This window comes from Manis javanica, chromosome 15 (genome assembly GCF_040802235.1).
Source record: "Manis javanica isolate MJ-LG chromosome 15, MJ_LKY, whole genome shotgun sequence".
Taxonomy (NCBI): domain Eukaryota; kingdom Metazoa; phylum Chordata; class Mammalia; order Pholidota; family Manidae; genus Manis; species Manis javanica.
The window spans coordinates 65,731,807-65,744,254 of record NC_133170.1 but is presented as its reverse complement, the minus strand read 5'-3'; the positions used below and the strand labels follow the sequence as shown (position 1 = coordinate 65,744,254).

The 12,448-nt window shown below is 43.3% G+C and overlaps 1 protein-coding gene across 3 annotated transcripts in view; it reads right to left on the bottom strand.

Annotated features, from left to right (window-relative positions):
* SFSWAP (splicing factor SWAP) overlaps nt 1-12,448 on the bottom strand; it is an 83,090-nt gene that overhangs the window by 58,147 nt on the left and 12,495 nt on the right. For all 3 annotated transcript variants that reach the window (XM_037014145.2, XM_037014146.2, XM_037014147.2), the window contains exons 5-7: nt 11,057-11,282; nt 9,943-10,055; nt 8,933-9,068 (exon numbers count right to left, since the gene is read on the bottom strand). In XM_037014145.2, the coding sequence (XP_036870040.2) occupies nt 8,933-9,068; nt 9,943-10,055; nt 11,057-11,282 (475 nt within the window). The remainder of the gene's footprint in view (nt 1-8,932; nt 9,069-9,942; nt 10,056-11,056; nt 11,283-12,448) is intronic.

Sequence of the window (12,448 nt, the reverse complement as noted above, 5' to 3'; positions counted from 1 at the left end):
TTGAAGATGGGTTATATAAAGACAGGTTCTAGAGAGTTCTTTGTGAAGAAAGCAAGTGGCACAAGCTTGCAACATGAACCACGCAGTCAAGAGAAGCATGCAGGGGGACTGGAAGGGCCTGGGGACTCAGTGCCCTCACTGTCAGATGGATATGCTCCCAGGGTTGCTGATGTCCCAGGGCATTTTTAGGCTCTCACAAGAGAGCAGGGGGATGGCTTTCCAACAAAGGCAAGAACAGTGTTGAGGAGGAACTGCCCACAGCATGGGAGGTGGTCCAGAGCGGAGCTGCCAGGGGGCAGTGGAGGAGGAGAGGATCAGGTCTGGCAACCTGTGGGCACACCACAGCCAAAGCAGCCAGGAGAGGGGTACGGCAAAAGCCAAGGAAGAGTCTGGAAGGAGACAGAAGCCAAGCAGCTTCTAAGTTTTCTCAGCCACAAAGGTGTTGAGACAGGAATTCCATCAAAAGCAAAGAAGATGGAGTAAAACTTGCAATTAGATGAACAGGACAGTGCCGAGCAGGGTCAGAGGGGCCACTTGCTGTCTGCTTCTGTGCAGCTTGGGACAACGTGGATGGTTTTTACATTTTTACATGTCTGAAAACTAATGACAATATTTCATGGTGTGAAGAATCTATGGAATTCATTTGAGTGTCCATAAGTTAAGCTCTAGTAGAGCTCTACACTGCCTGTGTGACAGTCTCTGGCAGCTTTCCCATGGCAGCAGAGGGAGTGGCTGTGTCAGAGGCTGGCTGATCTGAGATGCCAAAATCTTTCCTACCTGACCTTCACACAGGAAGTCTGCCCATCCTGCAGAGCTGAGAAGACAGAGGATCAGGACAACAGCGCTACAGAACCAATAAATTCTAAACTGCGATTAACAGATGTGGCTAAAAACCTAAGGCAGTGACACAGAAGGGGCCCAAGATGGCTGTCATCATGCTAAATACAAAAGAGAAGCAAATTAAAGCAAGAAAGGGAATCACAGACAGAAGAAAAGTTTGATACGAAAAAAGAAAAGTGGTGTTTGTCAAGCAGAGAAGCCAACAAGTGGAACAGAAAAGGTATTCCGAGGTGCAACAGACAGTAACTTCCCCGACATGAGAACGGAATCTTTGATCCAAAGGGTTGCAGGAGACGGGCTAGTGCTGACTGCGTTACTGAACTGCAAGAGCAAAGAACTCTTCAGATGTTCCACCAGAAAAGGCAGCTGCCTGTGGGGCGAGGGTGGGAAGATGGGACTGACTGGCCTGTCTCTTTCACAGCAACTCTCAATTCCAGAACACACTCAGCCGCACTCCTGGGCCTGAGGCAAGCATGACTAAGGATGTTATTCTTGGCCAAGCTGCTATTTATGTCGAAAAAAAACCACTTTTCCACACACAAGAGATCTCAGAGAATAGCACCCAGTAGCAATTGGGAAAACCAGCCAATTAACAAATAACAAACCCACACAACTTGTCAGTGGCAAGTCAGCTCTTCCAGGTCTCTCTATGGTGGGAAGGACCTGTCAGATTCTGCTTTACAAAGATCTCAGGAAATACTCAAGAAAATGCTTCCCAGGAATTTTACACCTGAGCAAGTTTTCCTTTTAACACAAGGGTGGATGGCGGGCACTTTTCAAGTAGCCAAGAATTCAAGAACTAGAACCCTCGTAAAAACATGCTTGTCTATGAAATTCAAACAACCAAGAGAGGAATCAGGTAAGACCTCAAATAGAGACATGCAGATGCAAACACTAGTTCACAGAACCAGGACTAAGTCGCCAGGGAGCCACAGTTCCAAACAGAATGTAACATCAGGCACACACTTGCCCACTGTGGATGTGACAGCTCGCAAACCATCAGGAGTTAGGGCAGGAGCAAAGCGGGGGTGGGGGAGGAGAGGGGAGTGTATTTTGTGAGCACTTAAAATTCCCTCTGGTTCCATAGTTAATTAATAATGGCTAAGATTTTTTTAAAATCTGTAATTCCAATCACTCTAATGTTACCCTAATCTTTATAATTGAACCTTGAGGTCTGAAAGGAAACTTTGAAGTTCCGACACTACTTCACTTTATTTTCAATTGAAGTAAAATTAAAAAGCTATTTCCACCTTAACATAGTACTTCCATCTCTAAACCCATAGAAGAGTTTCTCTTTTTCCTTCTTTATTTATCACAATTACCTCAGTTTTTTCCACTGTGTCAGTAATGTTCACTTCATGCTAAAAATGGCATTTTCTGGATGGTGGAATCTTGGGTAACATTTTTACTTTCTTCTCCTTGACTTACAATAAGGCTATTTAAAAGGGTTTGGAGGGTAAGGAAAGCATTTCAAGGTCATGACTTTGCAGAAAAAAAGAGTGCCTTAAACAGCAGCAGCAAAACCACATTAAAAAAACTGGGATAGAAGCAAGAAAATATCTAGTCTAGCCACGTGATATGGTTTAATTTCACTTAAGTTATTTATAGAATGAAACATTTAAAAAGACTGAGTTGGCATTTATTTTTAAAAAACTGCATGCTGTAACAGTGGGCAGTATTTCAGTATTATTGCTTCCTGAATAATTAACTATTTATTATACTCTTCTGCAAGGATTTATAGCTAAATAGCAGAAGACAACCAAATAATAACAAGGAATAAAGAGCATGAAAAACAGTTAACTGTGGCTAATAAACTAAAGAACCTGTCAGTTTTATATGTCTATATTTAAGGAGCATCTAGGGAAATGCTTTTAAAATAAAAATAGACCTTTTCTTCCTTGGCTGCCAAAATCTAGGAAAGTCTCTGACCAGTAGAGTAAGTATGAGGAAACTTAAACACTGCATAGCAGGGAACAGAGCAGAAGGCTCAGTGAACCTGCCTTTGCGAGGGAAGTGCTGTGACAGGGACTGCTTCAGCTTCAGAGCACTGAAGTCAGTGACAGCCTTGATTGCTTGGACTTGGGTCCAGGGACAGCGGCAGAAGGAGCATCCAGAAACCCGCCCTGGGGAGGTGAGCCATGTAGGCCAAAGTGCAGCACCCAGCATGTGGGATGGAGGCCCCGGACCTGCGGCTCCTTACTGCACTGGTGGGAGGGGAGCAGGAGGAGCCACCCCCCACTCCTGAGCTTCACCCAGAGCCTGCCCTGGTGCTGCTGAGTGAGGTGCCCTCCTGTTTCCTGGTCCTGTGCACCCCGCTGCTTGCTCCAGGTCTTCCACGGAAGTGGAGGGCACCTCAGTCTCTTGCTATTACTCAAATCTTACAATGCATGTTCCTGTGGCTCTACCTTTACACGTGCATTTGCAGATTAAAGGAAAAGCCCTGGGTCAAAGGCACATGCATCAGGACCACCACCAGCTTGCCCTCCACACTGGCAGCACATATCTGCATGCCCACCAGTGATGCAAATGCCCGTTAACCTTTCCTTTCTGTGCATGTGACAGCTGAAACTTTGCATGTCACTGTAGGTTCCATCTTTCTTCTTTCATTTAATCTCTGTAATTAAGACACTCAAACTTGTATATATGAAATAACATCTTCAACAGCCCAGAAACCTTGATTTTATTCTAAGATTCACAATTCCAAAGTATTCTGTGTGCCTGCAAGTGTACACCTTTCTGCTATTATTCAGAGTCTTGTGTTCTTGATACATTTGCTGCAGTCTGACTGAAACAAAACACTGGGCTTCACTTTCTATGGAGTTTACGCTCTAAAGTCAGCAGACATGATGCCATGGGAGTGGGCAGCAAGGTTAAACACTGAAAGGAAGGCGTGGCCCTCTGTGCCTGTGTGCCCACACTGCACTTCATTTTCCTCTGGGCTTGTTACTTTTTCAAACCCTACTTTAATGCAGAAGGTGTTTGTATATTGGCTTTTTCTGCTTTCTCAATGGCTCTATTTTTCCCATTCATTGAACATAATGTTGCCTGTTAGCTCAAAATTCTTTATTCACTAAGGCATCCTGACTTCCCCCAGAATTCTTACATCTGCAACATCTGCAACATCTGCACTTAGTCTAGAAGTGATTTTGCTGCTGCATAAAAAAGGTGAGGCTCTAATGTGGCCTGTTTTCTAAACTCCCCGTTTCAAGAGATACCTCTCCCTGAGTCTGCCGTGCGTCCCCTGCAGGCACGTGTCTCTGGGTGACTCTGTCTCTGGGTACCCATTCATTCTTTCCATCTGAAGACTTTCCTGGTTTTTGTGCTGGGTAAAAGCTGGCACCATGGTGACCACACATGAAGCAGGCTGGAAGGCTGGACCTTTTTGCTTTTACCAGCAGAGTTTTTCTCTAAACTATTTTTTCCACTTTAAATTATTGTCAATTACATAACTAACATTTATGCAAATGGATGAAATCTGAGAAAAGAGAATGTTTTTATGAAAATGAAACTGAATCTTTTAGAAAGATCAGATAAAAAGCCAAATGTTTATAATGGACAGTGACTATAATGGGGTATGTGGTGGGGACTTGATAATAGGGGGAGTCTAGTAACCATAATATTGCTCATGTAATTATACATTAATAATAGCAAAAAAAAAAAAAGCCAAATGTTTAAAAAACTATGTGGAATTAGAAGAGGGAGAGACAAGCATAAACGCCTTGATATAAGAGAACACAAACCCGGCATCTGCTCTTGGGGACTTGGTACTACCTCACTTCCCAGCCTGCGGCCTGGAGTGAGCAGCTTGCCAGGTGGCTGCCGTGAGGATGCTGTCAGAAGGCAGGCCGTGGCTCCACAGCAAGAGGGGCCAGCAGAACACTTTCATGTTTCAAGTTAAAGGCATCTCCGGTCATCTGTAGCATGTTTAGAGCTGCTCTACTCAACAAGCGTTCTTCCAACCACCAGCTACTTAGGCCCTGTGGTCTTCCACTGTAGCACCTTCCTTTATTATTCCAAAGGGCAAATCTCCTTTACTGTTCCTCTTTTTCAAAATTTCCCTATTTTAGCTATTTTTTTAGATAACCAGAGACTAACCATAGATAAAAGCAAACACCACTGAGAACCTGAATGCCTGTTTGTGCTAGTTTCCACTTAGGCGTTATTCTGCAACAGACCCAAGTCTCTAGCCCATGGCTCCTTGGGACAGTGGGGCTGCCTGTCTAACTATTAGGCCACCTCTCCTACTACAACCCCAGGGTTCTGGGAAGGGATCACGTGGCAACCCCCTGATGCTCATGGAGGGACCCTCATGGGGAGGCTTTCTCCACTGGGCCTGGCCCTGCCCCTCTTTGCAGCCAGGTCCCGGGATGCACTGCCTGCTGGCTTCTCACCTGGCTGGAGTCCAACTCTGTCCTCCCCACTTTACTGACACTGTTCTCACCTTTGGGGACCTATATGTACAGGGAGACCCAAAGGGTGCTTTAGAGTCCTGCTCTAGTCTCCGGGCAGCAGTGAGCACTGTCTCTATGGAGACTGCTGCAGCCCGCACCCCCGACCCCTGCATCCACAGCGGAAGCCGGGCTTGGGTGGACACCCATGAGGAGCACCCGGTCTGCCATATGTTCTGTTGGACTGCCTTGTATTTTTACAAAATGTGAATCTGTTGCTGACATTGGTGGAGATATTTCACCCAAATGTTCTGGATTTCATGGTCTTGGCACACCTGGAACTTGGTCCTTGCCCTCTGGTATGGCCACAATTTACATCTAATTAGCCACAGGTTGTCAGCACTGACTTTTTCATCTCTGTTGGGCCAGACAGCCTAGACATGAGGCTGGCCTGCAGCACAGGCCAAGCTGTTAACAGCAGGTATGGTCCATAAAGCCCCGTTCTACACACACCATGTGATGGACAAGAGCATCAAAACTGTCACTTTGAGGGGAAGGCTACTAACAATTGCCCCCTGATGGAGCACTTCTTATTGGGGTCACTGGGTCAGGCAGGGAACCAGGAGGTCACACCTTTGGGCTGAGGCAGGGTTTGCACAGAACAAGCAGAGGATTCTCCCAGGAGCAGGGGCTGTCACACCTTTTGGGGCCCCTGGTAGGACCATGTAAGAGGACCCCTGTTTGAGTTTCCTGGAACCTGTTCAGCCTCTGATCTTTCACAATGCCGTTACTGGGCCCAGGCCATTGTCACCAATCAGACCACATCATCTCAGAGTAAAACTCTTTGGAGTCACAGAGCAGTCACACTGGGCCTGCCCATGTAGGCTTTCTTATGCCCCCTCTCCTGCCCAGTCTTGTAGGGTCTGCAGACACACCACACCATTACTGAACTCGGGATTTAACTGTGTATAAGCAGAGCAGTTAGGTGATGGTCACCCCACTCCCAAATTTCTATTCCTTTCCATGAAACAAAATTCACTAGCTTTAAAAATCTCATGGAGATGCATGGACATAGCATTTAACTTATGGTAATTCGATGACAGGTTGAAAAGGGAAGCTGGATAGATGATGCACTGTGAACTTACCCCCTGGACTGTGTGAGCTGGGCGCAGGGCCTCCAGGGCACTGCTGGCCCCTGGATTGCCAGTGTAGGCTGTCTATAAAGAAATCCCCACCGGGAGTACTTTTCATTCTAGGTGCTTTTGAGAGGCTTTTTAGTTCACATGTGTTAAGTTCACTCAAAAAATGGGCTTTAAGCCCCAGATGTTAATTTAGCACATCAGAATTCCGCATCACTGCATGTCCCTGCTACAAGGGAAGCACAAAATGACATGGTGATGGTTTTTAACAATAGCTTGGTCCTGAGTAACAAGCAGCCTACATTTTAAAAGAGAACTAATCTCAGGCTGGTTTTCTGATCTCTGACTGAAAGTGACAAGCTTATGATGGACTCACTGTATCACATTTCCAAGTGAAGTGGGCTGAACAGATGACTTCCTGTAGCTTTGCTAAAGGTCCTTCTCTCATCTAACAGTTAACATCTGAATATGGTAATTTCAGTAAGACCTGAAAATGAGACCAAGGTCAACTACTTCCAAATGACTTCCTGAATGTAACTTCAAGATTTGTCTTCTAGTAATGATCTTTAAGTAAGTAAAAAGACACAGAACCAGACATCAGCCAGAATAACCGGAACTGTAACTAATTCTGAGGTACACAGGTGGCACGGGCCATGCTGCTCATGCTGTTTGACAAGGTCCAGGCACGAGGAGGAATCCTGAAAACAGGAAACCTCACAGCTGGCCCCTGCTAATTCCCGCACTTATTTTTGCAGTTATGATGTTGGTGATTGGGCTCATATATGGGAAATCTTATGTATTTAAGATTTATTCATATTTAGTAAATAATATAACCCAAAATATTGATCAAAGCAGCAATTCCGGAAATGAAAGCAGTATTACAGGACCAACTGTTCCAGGCATATTGCCACAAATAAGTGAGGCAGAACAACCCGGGCCTCTCAAAACTAGATGCAGTTTGTTCTTCCTTTTGTAACAATTGGAACATGATTAACCAGGAGTTATGGTAAACTGGGCCATAGAAAAACCCCCACAGAAAAACCCATTTTTCCAAGAAATTTATATGAAACAGCAAAGTAATAAAGATTAATAGTCCCCATTGCCCACAGCCCCCTTTATGTTGCTTATATTAGAAGAGTATCCCCTTTGAAGAAAAAATTTATGAGCAAAATAAGTAAGACTTACATTTATAAATATCCCATATATAGAAGTTTATAATAAATTCATGACAAAATATTATTATATTAATGGTAAGGTAGTAAGAACAGATTTAGTGTCATTATATGAAAGATTAAAGTAGACTGCAAGGCCCTAGTGCCTGTAAATACAGAAGGAAAGGTATAAACATCTAAAATTGTGGAATGAATATTATGAAAGGATAAGGTGTTTTTATTATATTCAAAGGAATGTTGAAGAATGTTAAAACTTGTAGGTGATAAGAGTACCATCCCTAGACTTTGGATGTAAGCCTCAACCCACATGTGTAAGGTAAGATTTAATTAATAATTAATTAAATAATTAATTAATAATATAGCATTACACTTAATAACCAAAAGACATATAGCTTGCATTTATATATAACCTGCTTAAACTTTATATAGCCTTAGACACATATCTTAAACTCTATATAATTTTACATGCTTATAAGTAAAAATCATTGCCCACACACTTAGCCCACACGCTGTCTTATGCCATTTCCTGTTTAGCACCTAGCACGTAACCTGCATCTCTGGCCAAAAAAGTTAAGGGAAAGTTAAACATTAAATGTTACAAGAAAGCTGTTCAAAAAAATGATAACATTTGTAATGAGCCGGAATTATACAAAAATTGAAAGGAAAAAACATTGTACCACCCATGATCAAAGAAAATGTATAACATTATGTAAACCTTAAAAAGATATAAAAATAAAAACCCTGCTGCTTGATGTCAGGAGATATTACAACCTTAACTGGGTGTTTCGTCTCCTCACTCATCTCCTCACTTGCCGATGCTGTCCTTTCCTTTGTGACCCACACCTCGGCTGGAGCTGGACTCCGGCACACAGGATACACCATCTTAAGCTGTCTTTTTTAAGAAAGCAACCATGGCAGAACTACTGCATGTCCACCAATGTCCACTCTCCCTGCTCTTAACAGAACTTTGATTTTGTTTAGGCAGCAGTGTGTCCAGCTGAAAGCCCATTTCCCAACCTCTGCTGCAGATGGGAAGACCATGTGTCCCTGTCCTGGCCTAGGAGAGCTAAAGGAAGTCACCAGGCACAGCTTCTGGGAGGTCTCTGAAGAGAGGCAGAGTCAATGGTACCTGTTTTCTGCCCTTGATCTTCCTCTTTGTCCTTTATGGAGTGCAGAACTGATGCTGGAGATGGAGCAGCCATTTTGCCAGCATTAGGTGACAAGCAAGAGGACAAGGCCACACACTAAAGATGACTTAACATCAAGACCCAAGGGACCTGAGCTGCTTGTGGTGCTTCTACCAGATTGCCCTGCCTGCCTCACACCCATGGTGGCACCCTTCTGGTTAAGCTCTGTGTAGTTACAGGCCAGAGGCACACAGCAGAGTACTCACAGTCAGTGGTGTACTCCACTTGGGAGGGCTGAGGGGCTGCGCCATCTGCGGGGGGTGGGGCAGGTGCAGGGCTGTCTGCCTGGGCTTTCCGGACCAGTGCGGCAAGGGGGTGATCTGGGTCCACCACCTTCAAAGGCTGCAGACAGAGAGGACATATGTCACAACATTTCCTGTACTCTGAGTCACACAAAACTCTTCTGTGGCAAGAAGTCTCCACTTAACCTTAGACATATTGCATGTGCTGCAGAAAAACTTAAGCTTGTGTGCACAAGTGCATATACCTGTGTATGCACACAGGGAGGTGCTGACTGATTGTGGCCTAGTGCTCTGGCTGGTCTGTCATCCAGAGGACTGAGCGTATTGATGGCTTTGATCTTCCTAATAACGACAAGTAACGGAAGGAGGGTGGGCAGGACAAGTCTGTGACTGAGAACAGTGTGAGAATTCAAGTTCACGAGCAACTTGAACTTTGTCCTTCCTTAGAGCAACTTCCGATTTTCAATCTGTAATAGCTTCTAAGTCCAACCAATCAACATTCACTCCCTTCAGGGATCAGCCACACCCTGAGTGCGAGTCTAACAAACTTCTGCTTTTGTATCACAGACAGCAGGAGTGGTGTGGATGAACCACACGATACTGAGTGACTCCCCTACAGAAGGAAGAGGAGAGGCTCAGAAGACAGACACATATGCTTTTAGGGGGCAGCAATTTCTGTACTCTTATAAAATCCAACCTGATTATGATAAAATTGGCATGACAAGAACACTCTTCCAGTCTTAGCCAATATCCCACTTATTCTAAATATCCCAAACAGTAAAATTGTAAAATGGAAGTAATATGCTTGTGAATTTTATAAAATGGGATATGTAAGATATAAAGGAGGCAAATCCTTTGCACCAAGCAAAAAAAAAAATATGCAAAATATACCCGGATGATAAGATAAAACAGAAATGCTTCCTTTATGAGTCTTGTTACGGCATAGAAAATACAGATCAACAAGAAGATAAAACCTTCATCAGTTCTTCCAGGCGGTCACACTTTCTGGAAGCAAAGAGAGATGGGTGCAGATAATTCCCATCTTCCTCATCATCATCATCTTCATTGTCAGAGCTGACCCCTGACTCTGAAAGCAAAAGTGCATTTCAAATTTCTGGTGTACGGTGAGAGACGACATACAAATAAGTTATGTGAGAACCTAGCAGACAAAGGCAGAGCTGTATGTAGTCACTTCTTGGTTATCTATCCAAAAAACATCTTTGGAAAATATTCCTTGTAGTGTTGCCACCAAAGTTGCTTAATAGAAAGCCAGGTGGACATAAAGGAGCATGACCATGGCCTGGCTGGCAACTTCCCTCTAGTGTTTACTAGTCTGGAGCCACTGTATATTTTAATGTTTTAGAAAAAAGGTAATATCTTACTGATTTATGAAAGGTAAAATGAAGCAACAGATTATTTTTAAAAAACTGTAAAAACAAACATGGAGAAGATGAGACCTGTAATAAGATTTATACAACTGTTTCTGAGAAAATCATGTTGCAGGTGAAGAGAAAATTTCATGGCAGATGTATGTGTCTAGAGAGACTGCTGTCTCTGAATGTTATTCAAAATACTAACTGGTCTTTGGAGTTAAGAATTACAAGTTAGATATTGTTATAAAAACAATAGAAGGCACAGATAAGTAAAAAAAAAAGTAAAGTCAGCCATTCCATTTATGTGGATGAGTATAATTTAATCCAGGCCTAGGCACTGCAGTGCATGTGTACTGCTAGACTGCTCTGTGAGGCATGAATCACTATTTGCTTTGTGAAATGATAAGGACCAAAATGAGAGGAAAAATTTCCAACATAGATGACCATGTTCTGATAGCATCAATATTCAACTGTATTTCACCTATCTATAAAAGTATTAAGAATCTATTTCCAAGACTTATCAAGAAAAGTTTTGTGCTCTCTAGGTGCACCAGTAGGTTTAATGGCACGCTAGTGGCAGGACTTGGCAGATGTATGGGAGTTTCTGCATCTGTAAGACTGACTATCTATATACTTTCCCAGAGGTGGCCCTTCCCTCCCCTCCCACCTGCAACACAGGCCAGAGTCTACACAGGGCAAAAACACTCTCACATACTCTTTTTCTCTTCATTTTTGTTCTCTGCCAGCACTGTATAGCGTCCCTCTTTCATAGCTTTCTGGATGAATTTGTAGTAGGGATTGAGGTAGTGATCAAAACGTAGAAAGTCGAATTGAGAATTCCGGGCCTGCTTGGCTTTCAGCATTATTTCAAACTGTGCTCCCTGTTTGCACACGAAGTTGGCTGTGCGCTCAATGATAGCATGCATTTTGGCTGTTGGTGGCTATGAGAAAACACACATTTGTTTAGCAAGTTTTCCCCTTTTCCACTGTCCGCATGACTTAAAACAAAAATAACCCTGGTTCTATTGTCAATTATGATAAGAGACAAGACACTGCAATTGGAAAGAGCCCAGTTTGAACTGACTCACGCTGCCCCTGGTTATGTGGCACCCAGTCTACTTCTGAATTTTGCACCTGTGGAGGCAAGCCACTCCAGCTCTGTACAGAACTGATGGGAGGCAGTATTTTTTTTGCACCAAATCAACATACTTCCAACATAACAGAGGTCTTTAACCTGGATTCTACAGTGAGGTCCGGGGAGATGTGAATCCTTAGAAGGTGTATGTGAATTTTGCATTTTTCTAGAGAGAGGAAAATATATTTCAGCAAGTTTCTCAAGGATCTATGAATCGCCCCTCTTTTCTTCTTAGCTGGGACTAGTTTTTATAACTTGGAAAACAGCCCTTCTGAACATGTGAAGAAAGCCACACAATCACCCATCTTTCCTTCTGTACCTAAACCTTCCTCACCATGTTCCTCCTTCCTGGTCCCAGTATAAGACATGGCTTGGGGCTTCAGTTCATTGACATTTCCACTTACAGAAGACTCCCAAACGGAAGCCCATCTTGGTGTGCTCTGGTCAAATAGGGAAGGTCTCCCCTACATTTACTGGGGGAGCCATCTTGGTGCCTTACAGCGAGGTCATAGGTCACCACAAGGAATCAAAGCCTGCCTCTTTCTTGCAAATGGGGCTGGGTCTTCCGTCAGGTCACATGCTTAGCATTTCCTATCCACATGTGGGATTTGTTAGACCCAAAGTTGGAAGCCACACATCTAACCTACTTTAATATCAATGAAGAGATTAACCCTTGGAAATTACATGCAAATAAAATGAGAAATTATTCTCATTAAAATGGGCAGTTAAACATTTAAGATGCTTACTGTAATTTCAGGGCCACATCCTGCATAAAACATATATGCCTTAATTCCCAAATTTAATTCCTGAATTAATAATGTTCTTCACACTGAAATATAGGATTCCCTATAATTAAGGTTATTTACTAATTCCCCAAACTAGATTCTACATTAAAGGACCATTGTGCATTGAAATACAGATCCTAATCTAGATTTCCATTGGCTTTGGCTAAACAGGAAGACTAATTTTTGG